At 38.1% G+C, this 16,041-nt stretch overlaps 1 protein-coding gene across 1 annotated transcript; it reads right to left on the bottom strand.

The window, feature by feature from the left end:
* Positions 1-1,376: 1,376 nt before the first annotated feature.
* On the bottom strand, positions 1,377-15,580 carry LOC110952464 (extracellular matrix protein 1-like). The gene is made up of 10 exons (XM_022196014.2): positions 15,315-15,580; positions 13,620-13,676; positions 13,099-13,167; positions 12,266-12,322; positions 10,728-11,011; positions 9,213-9,418; positions 4,856-5,144; positions 3,188-3,378; positions 2,011-2,098; positions 1,377-1,908 (listed from the first exon to the last, which is right to left on the bottom strand). The coding sequence occupies exons 1-10, from the start codon at positions 15,382-15,384 to the stop codon at positions 1,726-1,728; spliced, it is 1,494 nt and encodes a 497-aa protein (XP_022051706.1). The 5' UTR covers positions 15,385-15,580; the 3' UTR covers positions 1,377-1,725.
* Between the last annotated feature and the right edge of the window lie 461 nt (positions 15,581-16,041).

Here is a 16,041-nt window from a genome sequence, read left to right as displayed (position 1 = left end):
AAGTGGCAAAAACAACATAATGTTGTGTTACATTTAAAGTTTTCTGTTTTATTTAGTTTCTTTGTTGTTGTACTATTTATGAGTTACAAATATCCACATCATTTCTCATCAGCAAAGCCTCAATTTGTCACCATACAGTCAGTAGTTACTGGGTTGCTTTTTTGTTTTTTGCATTTAACATGTCCAAAATCACTTACATCCCCAGAAATTCTGACAAATTTTGAAGAAAATTAAGTTTTTATAAAAATGTTTGGGCTTACCTATGCAAAAGCATCACTTACAACCTGAGAATTTGCTGTAAATTTGGCACAAAATGCAGCAATTATAACTATTTTGGGACTTGCATCAAACCCAGAAATTATTGAAAATTAAGGAGAAAATGCAGCTATTGTGATCATTTTGGGGCTTATATATACGGTATGCAAAAGGATCACAACTCCAGAAATTGTTGCAAATTCTTTTTCTAATAATTCTGGGGTTTATATATGATAAAGCATCACAACTCCAGAAATTCTTGCCAATTTGGGAGAAAATGCAACAATTTTAATAATTTTGGGCCTTATACATGCAAAATCTTTCCTAACATCCCCAGAAATTGTTGCAAATTTGGAAGAAAATGCAACTGCGGTAATAACTGTGGGGCTTACATGAAAGTGTCACTTCCCTCCTTAGATATTGTTGCCAACTGGGGAGAGAATGCAGCTATTATAATCATTCTGGGGCTTATATAAGCAAAAGCATCAGAGTATCCTCCTCACTTTCCATATTCAGGGCATATAATCTTTGAATTCTTTTTCTTCTTTTATTAATAACAACAAAAATATATATACCTCATGTAAAAAATAAAAACACACCTCACATAAATACTGTAATTCTGTTCCTTATTTAAGCATACTGCTAAAATCACGTACTTTGAATCTCTGGACCATTTTAGCATCTTATGTACATTTTGTATTGATTTTTATTTACATTTATTTTATTAAAGTGTGCAAAGTCAGGCTCTACTTTACTTTGTGAGGTTTTGATCTCAAATTCAAATGTCTGAAGTAGAAAAAACATCAGTTTACTGCACTGTTAACTTACTTTTTGGGGTCACTTTAGGATGACATTGTGTGTTCTGTTCATATCACATGAAAAGTACACACTAGAACAACATTAAAATCAGTTTTAATGCAAAATTAAGTGTTCTGATCGAAGATTTTATTACTGCTTTTTAAATAACACTAAATCTGAATGGAAATCTGTTCATGTGACCTTATAACTTCTGCTAAACTGCAAAAATGTGCGTCTCTAATGTGGTTTTCCAACTAAAAGAGAACATTTTCTTGAATATTTGCTTTGGATGTGAGGTCACACACAGTAAACCACACAAAAGAGACATTTTACAAAGTTTTATTAGAACTGTTGCATACATGATCTTAAACTATAAAACTATATAAAAAGAAGAAGACTAATCTTGAAGCCCCGAAGGAATCTACAAAACGCATCGATAATCAAAAACGCAGGGAGCAGCCTATAAAAAAATAGTGGTACAGTGACACAGACAGCAGTCTGCGATAAAAACTCTGCATTTCACAATATATTTGTTTAACTATAAACGGCAGCAGTGCGTGTGATCTCAGATGACGGTAAATAACACTGGAACGTGGTCCATATTCTGAATATTCTTCTCATCTCACGGACCTTTAATTCCCCGTCAGCTGAGCAGCTGAAGGTCAGCAGCGTTTAGGAGAGGGGGCACTTCTTCCTGTGCTTCTGACGTAAGACGCTGGCGGCTTTGCTGACGGCGTTCATGATGATTTTGGAGACACACTGCGGCGTTTCCTGTGAAGGCAGCTTGCAGCACTGACGGACAGTCGGAGGAGAACGGCCGCCCGATGAACACAGCTTCCTTGACATTTCCTCCACCTGATTTCATACAGTGAGAAAGGCAAAAACAGGTCAAAACAGACATTTAAGAGCAGATAAACCATGATAAAAATGGGTGTTCTAATGCACAGGCCAACTCACCTTTTGCACAGAACAAGTAGTCCTCTCTTCTTCAGCCAGGGGGCAGCATTGTTTCACAAAGAGCTTCAGCGGGAAGCCAACAGGGAATCTAAAACACACGTGATTTAAATTGTCTGTTATTTTTCTGGAATGATACATTAGTCGTTTGGTTTATAAAATGTCAGGAATTGGTGAAAAATGTCCTCAGTGTGTCTCAAAGGCCCACATATTCCCAAAGACAATCGGTTAACTGTTATAAAGGCAGAAAGAAAACCGGAAATATTCACATTTAAGAAGCTGCCATCACAGAATTCTTCACATTTAGTTTGTGTTCTGTTAATTCACTGGTGTTCTTTTGTCCCATTTTCATGTAAATGTGTTCTTTGCAAGTTCATCCATTTCTAAGGAACCTGTAGGATTTTGGAGATTTTTGGGAATTCAGTTTGTAACATAGAAGTTTTAAATAACACTATTTTGAGATACATTTATGATCACTACTATATAAAGTCTTTCTAACTTTATATATGTTATTATTTTGAAATTGTCATTCAGCAGAAGGAGGCTTTGGGACAGGGCTGGCCTGGCATAAACACTCTATGCCGTTGTTTATAGCCACATCCACTAGAGGGGGCCACACCACAATAAGTGTGTGATTTGCATTTTGTCCCTGTCAAGGATACATTTTTAAAAAAAATAAATATTTGCTGTTAATCATGTGCATGTGTGTTTTAACCCAATTACAAGCTGTGCACGTGATTTGGTAGTTGCCCTGTGCATGTTTTGGGGCCACAAAAAAATCTTGCTTAGGGCCACCAAAGTCCTAGGGCCGGCCCTGCTTTGGGATCAGTAAAACACCATTTGCACGATGAAGTTTTAGCGCTGAAACGTCCTGAATAAATATGTTTTTGAGAGATTAACAGTGTGCAAGACTGTTTCTCGAAACTTTTTCTTCTTGAAATGATTAAAGGATTATAATTTAATAATCGACAACTTGCAGCTTGATGCTATATGTTCATGACAATACTGATGGCAAAAACTAAGCAGAGCAAGTGGCACATTTTAGGATATGTCAGTGTGCTGAGAAGTTTGAGATTCGCTTTTTTTGTGATATAAATGACAAAAAAAACTAACAGAAACTGTACAGAAGAAGAGAAAAGAAACAAAATATTCGAGGACAGATGCAGGAATCGCCTTCTACCGCCTGTCGATGATTTTGTGAGTGTCACAAATGCTGTTAAGCGACAGCTCCTCGGGGGCAGAGGTCTTGTTGTAATGTGGGTCTGGAGACATCGAGTGGAAGCAGCTGTATCGATCAGCTGGACTTTGGCTGGAACAGCAGCTGAAACTGAGGCCGTCGGTCGAGCAGAACCTGTCGATCTCATCGCTCCACTAAAACGAGAAGCAAGACTCACTCAGCTAACTCTTAGATGCGTAAGTTATCATTTCATATTCCAGCTAGTCCTCCAACAGCTGGATTTTGATATCACAATGTTTACATTTTTAAGTTCCCTTTTATACTTTTAAAGAAATTGTAATATGTGTATTACTACTCCAAGCTCTTTGTCACTGATAATATCATACAAAAGGTGATGCACAAACTTGGAAGGACAAAGAGCAGCAACAGCTGGAGGAAAAGAGTGGAAAAATGTCAACAAAAAGGATGTTATCTACTGCTATTCTGTGTATTATTCTTCTTTTTCAGTTATCAAAATGTTATGTTAATCTATTATAAAGTGAAAAATAAACATATTTCAAACACGAAATCATTCTTGTGTGGATCAAAATATAATACAAACAATAAAACTAATTACCATTCTTACCAAAATGACAAAAATGGCATAAAAACAGATTGTTATATGGAATATTTCCTCATAATCTCTTCATTCAGCAAAAAGTGTCACTTACAACCCCAGAAATTGTTGCAAATCTGGGAGAAAATGCAGCTATTCTAATAATTTTGAGATTTTTATATGCAAAAATATCACTTACATAACCAGAAATTGTTACAAATTTGATAGAAAATGCAGCTATTATAATAATTTTGAGGTTTTTATATGCAAAAACGTCACTTAGAACCTCAAAAATTATTTAAAATTTGGTAGAAAATGCAACTCTGATAATAATTTTGGGACTTATATATACAAAAGCATCATTTACAACCCCAGAAATTGTCGCAAATATGGGAGAAAATGCAGCTATTATAATAATTTTGGGGTTATTATATGCAAAACATCACTTAGAACCTCAGAAATTATTGAAAATTTGGTAGAAAATGCAACTATTCTAATAATTTTGGGACTTATATATGCAAACGCATCATTTACAACCCCAGAAATTGTCGCAAATATGGGAGAAAATGCAGCTATTATAATAATTTTGGGGTTATTATATGCAAAACATCACTTAGAACCTCAGAAATTATTGAAAATTTGGTAGAAAATGCAACTATTCTAATAATTTTGGGACTTATATATGCAAACGCATCATTTACAACCCCAGAAATTGTCGCAAATATGGGAGAAAATGCAGCTATTATAATAATTTTGGGGCTTATATATGCAAAAATGCCACTTAAATCCCCAGAAATGCTTGGAAATTTGGGAGAAAATGCAGCTATTTTATTAATTTTTGGGCTTATTTATGCAAACACGTCACTTGCAACCCCAGAAATTGTTGCACATTTGGGAGAAAATGCAGCTTTTATACTAATTTCGGGGCTTATATATGCAAAAGCATCCCTTCCAACCCCAGAAATTGCTGCACACATATGAGAAAATGCAGATATTCAGGTAATCCTAAGAGTTCTTTAGAAACCAAAGAAGCTGCTTTTTTATCCAGGATTATTTTTGCAGGTTTCTCGCTCTACCTTCTGGTCGACACAGCTCAGCACGCCCTGCTTCTTCTTGCAGCACTGCCTGTATCCCTTCTCAATGCGGTTCACCGTCTTGGCCTGCCGAGCCAGCCACTCGAAGCCTGAACGTGGAAGACACCTGGTGTGGTAGAGGGGGCGGAGCTTCTGGTGGCCGCACAGCGACTCCATGGCGTCGGCGGACGGCCGACCGGGAGGGAAGCTGATGTCGACGTTCTCGGAAGTGGACACTTTCTTCTCCTTCTTTTTTCTGTCTGCTCTGGCTCTGTAAGGAGCCATCTTGGCCCTGTGATGTACGAGGCAGAAGGTCAGCGAGCTTTTTCATTTGATTTCAATTGAAAAATTTCCCTTTTCAGTCACCTTCTCTTCATTTAGGACAAGAGAAGATAAGATCGCTGTGGCAAAATTTCATTTGTACTTGCATGTATTTTATTTGTAATGTGACGATCACAACCAAGCACATAACAAACCTGACCCTGAATGTGTTTTCTACTACTTTGTCATGTTATGCGATGATGCTGTGAGCAGCCTCAACCACCAAGGTCTAATAACACCAAAAACAGGAAACATCTCAGCTGTGGAGTCTCTGTTAGTCTTCATGAGAAAGGTGAAGCTGTGTTGTTTCAAGGACTGATGCCATTATAAGTTTGCTTCTTCTAAAGTTGCCCTTTAGCTGCAATATTCACCCTGCATTTTGCTTCTTTATTATTCCTTTTATTCTTTACTAAATTAGAATTACTGTTGCATCTTGACTGTTTTTGCTGTGGCTCATCCAGATTACAAGATATGATAAGATAACCCTTTTACTAATCCCACAGTTTGGCAATTTGCAATGCCACAGCAGCAAAGATGGTGCAAACATTTAAGTAATGTAGCATAACATTGAAAAATAAACCAAAATAGACAAAAGTATGAGTTCTAAAATAGCATTATTACACATATCTGTGGTATTCCCTGGATTCCTGATGAATAGAAATACTGACAGAGTACTTTTTTTGCACAGATTGTACACTACAGGCAACAAGTTTGGAAGCAAGATCAGATTTGTACAATAGATGATCACAGTTTGCACGAAAATAAGCATGATTATTATATATAGAGTCACTAATCAGAATAGATTTTTACTCGAATTATCATGTATTTGTATCTGGACTCCTGTTTCTTTACTCAGCTGTTTCTTTCTGGATATGGACACAGTTGAGATTTATTGGGATTTTTGTATGCAAACTCTCGAAAACCAAAGAGCTAAAGTGTATAAAGCAAATTGTGATTTGTTACCGCCCGGCAAAACTGCGTTTTCCGGAAGGTATTGTTTTGAGCTGCATGGTCTTGCTTGGTTGGTTGGTTGGTTGCTTGTTTGTCTGTAACAATTTGCTTTCCGCGCAATAACTCAATAAAATATTGATGTAGCCTCACCATATTTGGCACACAGGTGTACCATAATAACACACAGGTCAAGTTCGAATTTGGTGACCATGACCTCATTTTCAAGGTCACAGGGGTCATCTTTGTCGCAGGGCGGTCCAAGTTTGGTAAAACTTCTTGTTTTTTACTTTTGTACTGAAGTTGTGGCTCTTTTTTTTTTTTTTTTTTAATCTATAATTGACATGTAATTCAGCCTTTCTCTGGTAACGTCAATGTATACCCAAAGGGAAATTGAGCAATATGGCAAATAAATCCCAAAATCCATAGCACCTATTGGTTTTTAAGAAAGACATTGTAAACAGAAATTTGAAGCTGCTTCCAAACTTTTGGCCTGTAGTGTACATTAAATAGCATGTGCAAAAAGGAAATGGCATGTATTGGAGTGTATGCAGAAAAATAGATTTTGCACTGGGTTTTTAAAGTGCAAAATATTCATAACTCACAGAAGGATGTGTTAAAGGACACAGCTGCGGTTACTCATCAGAATGAAACCAGTCAGTTTAACAAAGTGGGTTCCAGCAAAAACAGAACAGCTTTATTATTCAGAGCAGCTGAAACCGGCTCAGCCTTTGCACCTGTCTCTGTTACCACTGGAACCATTCCTCTACAGCTGCTGTTCCCACACAGACGCATTTAAACAGCACGGCCGTCCTCCATTCAACCAAGAAGTCCTGACAAACTGGAAAAAGTCTGCGCTAACTTTGTAGCAACTCAAAGATTTTGTACTATTGTCAATGGAAAGTGTAAAAATCCATCTGTTTGTCCGAGTTTTTAGTAGATGCCCCTCTAAAGTGCACCTCTGTGGAAACAACAACAACCGTGAAAAAGGAGAGAGAACTCAGAAATGTCTTTTGTGCAGGTTAACACAGTTATAATGCCAGGAGTCATTTATAATAATAATAATAATAATAAACAAAAATAAATTAACAATAATAATAAAAATTGAAAATAAAAATTACAATCCCTCCAAACATACATGACGCCTCCACTTATTACAGATTTGACTATTTACAGTTTTACTTGCCATCTATTTCTACTTTTATCTTTCATTGTTACTTTTTTCCATCTATTTTTTAAAAATGTATTTATTTCATTATTTATTGTTTTCTCTTTTATCCTTTATTTATTTATGCATTCTTTTTATTTATTCACCATTATCACTATTAATATCAGAATTTTTAACCTTGTATTTACAGTTTTAATCCCTATTTTCTTTTATTCCACTTGATCCTTCCCATAGTTGGACGCTGCATTTAATCATTTGATCTGGTCTTGCTGTACTAATTAATTTTGAGGAACTTTTATCACGTTTGGACTGACCAGTCTTCTGCCGTTCAGTGGTCTTTTCTTTGTTTGCAATGACCGTAAAACACTTTTCAAATTGTTGGTGTTAATTCTCAAGAACTCTCACGTTCTTCTACGTGGCAGTCTTGACTGAATAAAACAACTGGATGAGCCCTCAGTAGAGAGCAGAACCACGCCCTCTGCTGGCGGAAACCCTCTCCTCCATATACAACTGATGCAATATGTATCAATTTTGATCATCCTACGTATATCCCTTCCTACTTGATCTGCTGACCTGTAACTCCACAACTGAGCAGAGGACCTTAGACTGATCTTCAGTGCCAAGTTTGATTATCCTGACTTCAGCGGTTGCAGAGATATCGGACCGGACATAGCCACATTCATACATACATAGATATATACCCAGCCAGATACCGCACCGAATGCAATAACCCCGTCGGGCGTGGTTAATAATAATAAAGTGAGTGACCACAAACACAACAACGATTCTGCCTTTACAGTATGAGTAATGATTTCAGCAATAAAAACTGCTGGTCTGTGCCACTGGTGTGAGGACACGGCATGAAAATGACTATTGCGATGACAACTTTCCGCAAAGCCTTCCTTCTAATGTTGTAAAGTGCTGTGAAGTGGTCTGAAGGCATTATTGGATTGTTTTTTACGGTTTCACTGGTAAATAAAGCAGCATTCACTCACGCAGTCCTTTTAAATTCCTACTGAAAACATACACTAGCGTTCAAAAGTTTGGGGTCACTTAGAAATTCCATAAATTTCCCCACTGTGGGGTCAATAAAGGTTTAATCTTTCGATCTATCTATATGTCCTTATGTTTGAAAGAGAAGCAGTTGTTTTTTAAAATGAAGACACCAATAAATGAATCATAAATCCAGTCTAGACATTGTTAATGTGCTAAATGACTATTGTAGCTGGAAACAGCTGATTTTTAATGGAATATCTCCATAGGGGTACAGAGGAACATTTCCAGCAACCATCACTCCTGTGTTCTAATGCTACATTGTGTTAGCTAACGGTGTTGAAAGGCTCATTGATGATTAGAAAATAATAAAGCGCAACATTGTAGTAGCATCTGTTTATTGTTGGCTTTCTGTCTTTTTATGGGGTTTATATTTCAAAGCACCTCCTTTAAGGCATTGACTTCACTATCTTATATGTAGGGCTGCAATTTTCACATTTTTAAATCGCTGATCAATCTGTTGATTATACTCTTTATTAATTGAGTGGCTGTTTGCTCAATAAAATCAGAAATGCTCATTAATGTGAAGCAGAGTTTTCTAAAGTCCAAGATGACAAATGTCTTGTTTTGTATTTATCCCCAAGATATTCAGTTTGCTCTCAAAGAGGAGGGGGAAAAAAACAACAGAAAATTCATTTAAGAAGCTTCAATCAGAGAATTTTTTTCTTTAAACGATGACTCACACCCATTGGTCGTTGGTGATGCACTAAAGACTGATGATTGATCGATTAACTGTTCTACTTCTATAGCAAATAGTTTCTGTTCTTTTTCCTTTGCAATAGATCAAAGATAGTGTTTGAGTTTCATTTGAGAGAAAAAAATCGCATCACCCTCTTTAATTTCAGTAATTTTAAATATTTTCTTTCGTACCTCTGACAGGTGTTTTGGTCAAAGTCAAAGTTGACGGTAGAAGGAATCGCCGTCACTGGCAGCTCCTCTTTTGCCTCATAGTTTTTGTTCTGAGCGTCCATGTCGAAGCAGTTTAGTCTATCAGAGCCGCTGTGCTTGCAGCAGTCGTACAGGCGATCCTTGACTGATGAGTCTGCAGTACAGAACGTTTCCACAAACAGCTCCCACTGCCGAAAACACAGGAAAAACACAGCAACACAGACAGTCAAGGCGCATGAATCAAATCTATAATTAACGCTGAGTAAAATAAACCAGCTGCTCTTTATCCAAAACCATAAACAAACTTAGAAGGAGATTAAATGTAGTTCTTCACCAACTCACTGAAGAATTTAGTTCAGGTTTGTTGCTCCGCTTGTGCTCATGCCAAGGCCTGTCTGTTATGTCTGGCTGCACCGCATTAAATAAGCTTATCAACCGAAACCGCCCAAGGCCTTGGACTTTTGTTTGAGAAAAGCAAGCACCACCATCTCTGCAATGCGAAGAATGTTTCGCGGCCTTTTAATAATCAGGGTGAATTAAAAACATGCAGAAAAAGGACACTGTGCTTGGTCTGCCGCTACATCGCACAATATGAGGCTGCCAATAATGTGACAGTCTGTTTCCACGTGAGGGATTAGGGGGATGAACTTTATTGCATGTTGGTTTTTAATATGAAATAATATTGGTTTGGGATCCAGTTTTATCTCCACCACATATTGGGTTTTTAATCATGTTGCATTTGTTGTGGAACATGTGACTCTCTGCACGGGGAACACACGGCTCCCCATTTGTCATTGGATTTTAAATTAAGATTGTGTTGATTACTTTTAAATCTACACAGTTTGGCTGTTAACCCGTTATTCTACATCTCAACCCCTCATATCATGCAATCTGTGTCTTGGAGATGGATGTTTTGGAAAGAGGTCCCTCTTATTTCTCGTCCTTACTAAACCTTTTATCAATTAAACGTCCAAGGATTCACAATTTTTCATGCTGGAATATCCCTCTTCTTCCAGCTTCTTGTCAGACAGTATTTTGGTTTATCCAGACATTCATTTATAAATGCCATATCCCCATATCCTCACACTCCTACCTCCGTGCTTCACTGTCAGGACTATACATCCACTGTGGTAGTCCTGGTTAGGTTCACACCAAACATGCTGGACTCCATCTGAGCCAAACTAATTCATCTTATCTGACCAAGGAATGTTTTCCCACTATTAACTAGGATTCTTTTCATGCTCTTTAGCAAATATTAATCTTGTAATTTTCTACAGCACAAGCAGGCAAAGATATTTTTTCTTGGATGTTTTCCACAGAGGATGATGTTATGAACTGTTTGAGCTTCATAATTCTAAAAGCAAAAACATCAACAGGAAAATGGAATGACTCAAGTGAAGAAGAATGAGGCCAAGCAGTTACTGGATGTTGTCGTTTTACCTTTATACATAGTAAAAATGTGCTGAATTGACAGTAGGAGCTGTTGTGAAAACTCACCGCCTGCGTGGCGCAACACAGAGTCACCTCCGTCTCCCACGTCTGGTTTCCTTTGCAGCAAACGTCGAACCAGGACTCCACGTTATTGACAGCTTCGGCTTGACGCTTCAGCTGACCAAAACCAGAGGGAGGAAAGTAAGAGTCTATCGCGTAACGAGGACGATGGTCTCCATGAAGACAGATGGCTTGGAGGTTGTTGGATGTTGGCCGGGCGAGAGGAAACTGAACGGGGTACTCCAACATAGGAGGACCACCAAAAGAACGAGGCCCAAAACTGGGGCGACCTGTAACAAAAAGACAGGAATCAGATAGATACAGAAATCATCATTGATCATCTTAATTATCAGGCCTGATTTATTGTCAACTGCTTTTGGGGACAATTATTCAATAAAAAAGAAAGGTAATTCTAACTAAACATTAGCTTGGCCTAAAATCAGCTCGCTTGTTAGGCAGTGCAACAGCAAGCTAATATAGCCTGACAAAAGGTCAGCTAGTTTGTTAGGTAGTGCAGCAGCAAGGTAATATAGCAAAACACTACTAGTTTGGCCTAAATTCAGCTAGTTTGTTAGCTAGTGCTGCAGCAAGGTTATATAGCAAAACACGACTAGTTTGGCCTAAATTCAGCTAGTTTGTTAGCTAGTGCTGCAGCAAAGTAATCTACCAAAACCCTACTAGTTTGGCTTAAATTCAGCTAATTTGTTAGCTAGTGCTGCAGCAAGGTAATATGGCAAAACATTTTTAGCATAACATCAGGTCAGCTGCTTTGTTTAGTGATCCAGCAAGGTAATACAGCAAAAAAATTATTAGCTTGGCCTAAAATCAGTTAGTTTGGTAGCTAATGTTACAGCAAGGAAATATAGCTTAATAATATTAGAATATGACAAAAGTAAGTTAGTTAGCTAGTGCTACAGCAAGCTAGCATTGCAAAACATTACTAGCTTGGCCTAAAATCCACTTCTTTATTAGCTAGTGCTATAGCAAGCTAAAATAGCATAACAATATTAGAATATGACAAAAGTCAGCTAGTTAACTAGTGCTACAGCAAGTTAATACAGCAGATCATTGTTAGTCCGACATAAAGTGAACTACTTAGCTAGTGCTAATATAGCTTAACAATATTAGAATATTACAAAAATCAGCTAGTTACCTAGTGCTATAGCAAGCTAGAGCATTATTAGCTTCACCTAAAATCAGCTACTTTGTTTCATTGACTGTATTTGTTTATTTGTGCTACAGCAAGCTGATATCGCATAACATTATTAGCTTGCCCTAAAATCAACGACTTTGTTAGCTAGTGCTACAGCAGGCTAATATCGCAAAACAATATTAACTGAACCATAAAATTAGCTAATTTGTTAGCTAGTGCAACAGCAAGCTAATATCTAATATAGCACAACATTGTTAGCTTAACAGATAGACAGACAGATAGATAGATAGATAGATAGATAGATAGATAGATAGATAGATAGATAGATAGATAGATAGATAGATAGATAGATAGATAGATAGATAGATAGATAGATAGATAGTTGTCTTACCTCTTTCCCCCCAGTTAATATGTGGTGGAGACACCATCATCTGCTCTATGGGTAACTCTATGAAAACAGAAGAACAACGTCATTATCAAATCATTTATAATTCATAATTTTGTTCTTCTGCAAGATATGTTGAGGAAAAAAGATGCTTGGAACTTATCTCCTATGGTGTAACACTGGCAAAGACATTCAATTTATTCATTTATTGTTTTGCTTTGGATGGCATTCACATCTGGCTTTGCAGTCTTGGCTTTGTGCTGCTGATTTAAATGCTCTAATAAATAAGTTGTGCTGCCTCATGTGTTTTTGTTCAACATCTTCCTTCTGTCGTCAAAACATTTCCAGACGACTAATTTGTTTTGCAACCAAATCTTCCTTTTCAGTATTTCTCACTTGTTTTTCACTCATTTTTGCCGTGCACATCTGGAGTCTGCATGTCAACAACATCTGTGCCTTGTAAATAAAGTGAAATAAAACTCATCCAAGTGCATCCAAGAACCCTTAAATCAGAATAAATGATGTTCCAGCAGACAGACTTCTGTTGTTTGTCAAGAAAAATGAAAAACGTGCAAGTTTTCTTTTCGTATGAAGCAGCTTAAAAAGTTGTGATTTGATGTGTCTGAGTGGATTTGCCTTCCTAACATTATGTTGTGCAGATTTAAATCACATCTTTTGAATCTATTTCACAGTGATTATTGGACTGAAGCTCCACTTACACATATTTTATCACAAATAAAATTGCAATATTGGTCAGAAAAATTGCAACAAGACATTTTGCTTATATTTTCCAGCGCTGGCAGGTCAGTTAACGCCTAAAGTAAGAAAACAAACGGTACCTTTAGGATCAAAGAGCTTTGACGGGTCAATCTCTTCCTGCGGGACCAGAGATTCTGGTTGCTGCATCTCTGAAAGACACATTTTAATTTTAAAAGCAGTGATGTGTAAGAAGCAGAACATGCTAAATTCTCTTTACAAAGTCAAACACCAGACATACAGACAGGCATGTTTCTGCTGTATTTAAATCTGACCCACATTAACTAAAGGCATGAACACAGCTCTCCTATAAACCAAAACATTTAAACTTAGGGGCAGAAAACTCAAGTGAATTACTTCCGTAGAGAAGAAAGCCAAGAAAAACAGGACAAACTCTGGAACGCTCTCTCCAGAGTCACTGCAGACATTATACAACCATTTTGAAGGATTAAGTAGTACTCCTTCTGTCAGGCAAACTGATCTATAATCAGTGGAGCACTACTTAAGCTTCATGTCCCGACACATCAACAGAAGTACAGTGAGCTGAACAAACTCTGAGATTAAAGGAGATGCTGCTCTACGACGTGAATGCACAAAGACACACCTTGCATGATCTGGTCGAGGTCGAAAGTGACTTCTCGCTGCCCGAGGAAGTCCTTCTCTGGAACGTTGCAGACAGACAAAGACAGCGAGACAAAGTTACGCAACTGGACATTGTTTTGATATTCACAAATTATACCGAGAGGCTGCCAGGGAAGGAAGAGGAGTAAGATAAGAGTACAAAATACAGAACAAGTCAGAGTTACCTGAATAAAAGTAGTTGAACCAGTCTACTTAGGGATAATTCTCAATATTTACATTATATCCAAGTTGAACAGCAGAGTATAGTGGGAACAATCAAAAACAAACACTTATTGAAACATCAGGCCCCAAAGTAGAAACTCAATGCAACAAAACTCAGTCCACCTGCGATCACAAACACACAAGCTTCACCTGCATACACATGGTTTTAAAATGAGCTGTGAACAGAAGAACGGCTGTTCTGGACCAAAAATTTGGTCTGTGCTTGCATCATGGCTTCACACGGAAAAGAATTAATTAGAGGAGCTGAAAAATCTGATTGTGAGACTTCACAAAGGTGGAAAAGGATGCAGGAAGATCAACTAAAAATCAGTGGAACTCAGCAGTAATCAGGAGGTATGGAAGGAGTCATAGTACCACTAATCATGGCTGCAGTGGTCATCCTCCTAAAATGACTACACAGACGGTGAACTAGTTTGACAATCTAGCTGTGAAAAACAGACGGCAGCTGCTTGATGCAGGGGTTATCAATGGAAATCAGAGTTTACGTGAAGTGAAAGACACTTTAGAACATCAACCTCTATGTACGGAGGAGAAGAAAAAACACTTTTACTTGCCGTTTGGTAAGAAACTACAAGATGAAGCCTTATTAAAAACTTTAAAATGAGCCTGATGAATGTTGGAGAACATTATTTGGTCAGATGAAGATAAATTTGTTGGGCTCAGATGGAGTCCAGCATGTTTGGTGTGAACCTGACCAGGACTACCACAGTGCAAGCATGGAGGTGGGAGTGTGATGACATGGAGCTGAATGAGATCAGAAGGTCTTGGAGAGACGACATTTACAGATGAATATCTGTGGATAAATGAGAAGCCGGAAGAAGAGGAATATTCCAGCAGGAGAACCATCTAAAGAAAATCACATAAGTGTTCTGAACCTTTTGTTGCATTGAGTTCCAACTGTTGGGGTCTGTGTTGTTTAAAATAGCAAATCTAAACTGTTAGTTTTATATTTTACATAAGAGCAAATACCTGCTGTTCAACTCAGGAGTGGTGCAGTTACTGTGAGGTGACACAGGGTTGAGTCATTTGACATTTAAGTGATACTGCACCGTCACTCCGGATAGATATTGTAGATTCCTCACCAATCACTATCATGCAAAATACTGCAATATATAAATATATATCAAAACCTACAAATAAAGCTACTTATAAGAGAAAAAAATAACAATATTATATAATTATTGTAGGAGGTGGAGTTAACTTCTACTGTCTGTGAATATAATCAATAAAAATGCATCACAACAACTAAAATCTGCAATTATTAACTGTAAATTGACTCCAGCATGAAGCAGAAGTATCACATTCTAAATAAAGTTACAGCAGGCTTAGATTAAGGCACAGCAGCTGACTGGAACAAACATGGAGCCTCCAGCCGAAACACAAACAACATTTCTGCCTCTTCAGCAGCAAACAGAGCAGAATAAACCCAACCGACCTTTGGCTTCTGAACCCAGGCAGACCAACACCAGCACCGAGCAGCAGAACAAACCCGGGGACGAGCTCATGGTGGTCGCGTTCGAGTGTCCGCTGTCCGCTTCGGTTTGTTCCCCGGAACTCGCGTTACTGATCGGGGGCAGAGCGCAGACCGGAGCCGGTTATTGGTCCACGAGGAGAGGCTGCGCTGTCCGTCCGAGGAGCGTTAAAAAAAGACAAAACCTGCAAACAGATTTTATGGCTGCTGAGGGTTTAAAGGGAGGAGAGGCGGAGTGAGGAAAACAGGGAGGGAGGGAAGTTTTTGTCCATGACTCATGGTGGATGACTTTAAATCCTGGGTGCTGCTGGATGGAAAAGTTCTACAAGGTTGAGCTTCATGGGTTTAGATTTAGTCACTTTATTTCCTGCATTCTGGTGATTTGTATGCACCCATTTAACCACTTTCTGCATTATTTTATGGTGGACATTATTTTTTTTACCGCCCGGCAAAACTGCGTTTGCCGGAAGGTATTGCTTTCACCTGCATGGTCTTGCTTGCGTGTTTGTCTGTAACACTTTGGTTTCCGCACGATAACTGGATAAAATATTGATGTAACCTCACCATATTTGGTACACAGGTGTACCATAATAACACACAGGTCAAGTTCGAATTTGGTGACCGTGACCTCATTTTCAAGGTCACAGGGGTCATCTTTGTCGCCGGGCGGTCCAAGCTTGGTAAAACTTCT

Source organism: Acanthochromis polyacanthus, chromosome 12 (genome assembly GCF_021347895.1).
Source record: "Acanthochromis polyacanthus isolate Apoly-LR-REF ecotype Palm Island chromosome 12, KAUST_Apoly_ChrSc, whole genome shotgun sequence".
NCBI lineage: Eukaryota > Metazoa > Chordata > Actinopteri > Pomacentridae > Acanthochromis > Acanthochromis polyacanthus.
Note: the sequence above shows the minus strand (reverse complement) of the source record. Positions and strands in the feature narration are given on the sequence as shown.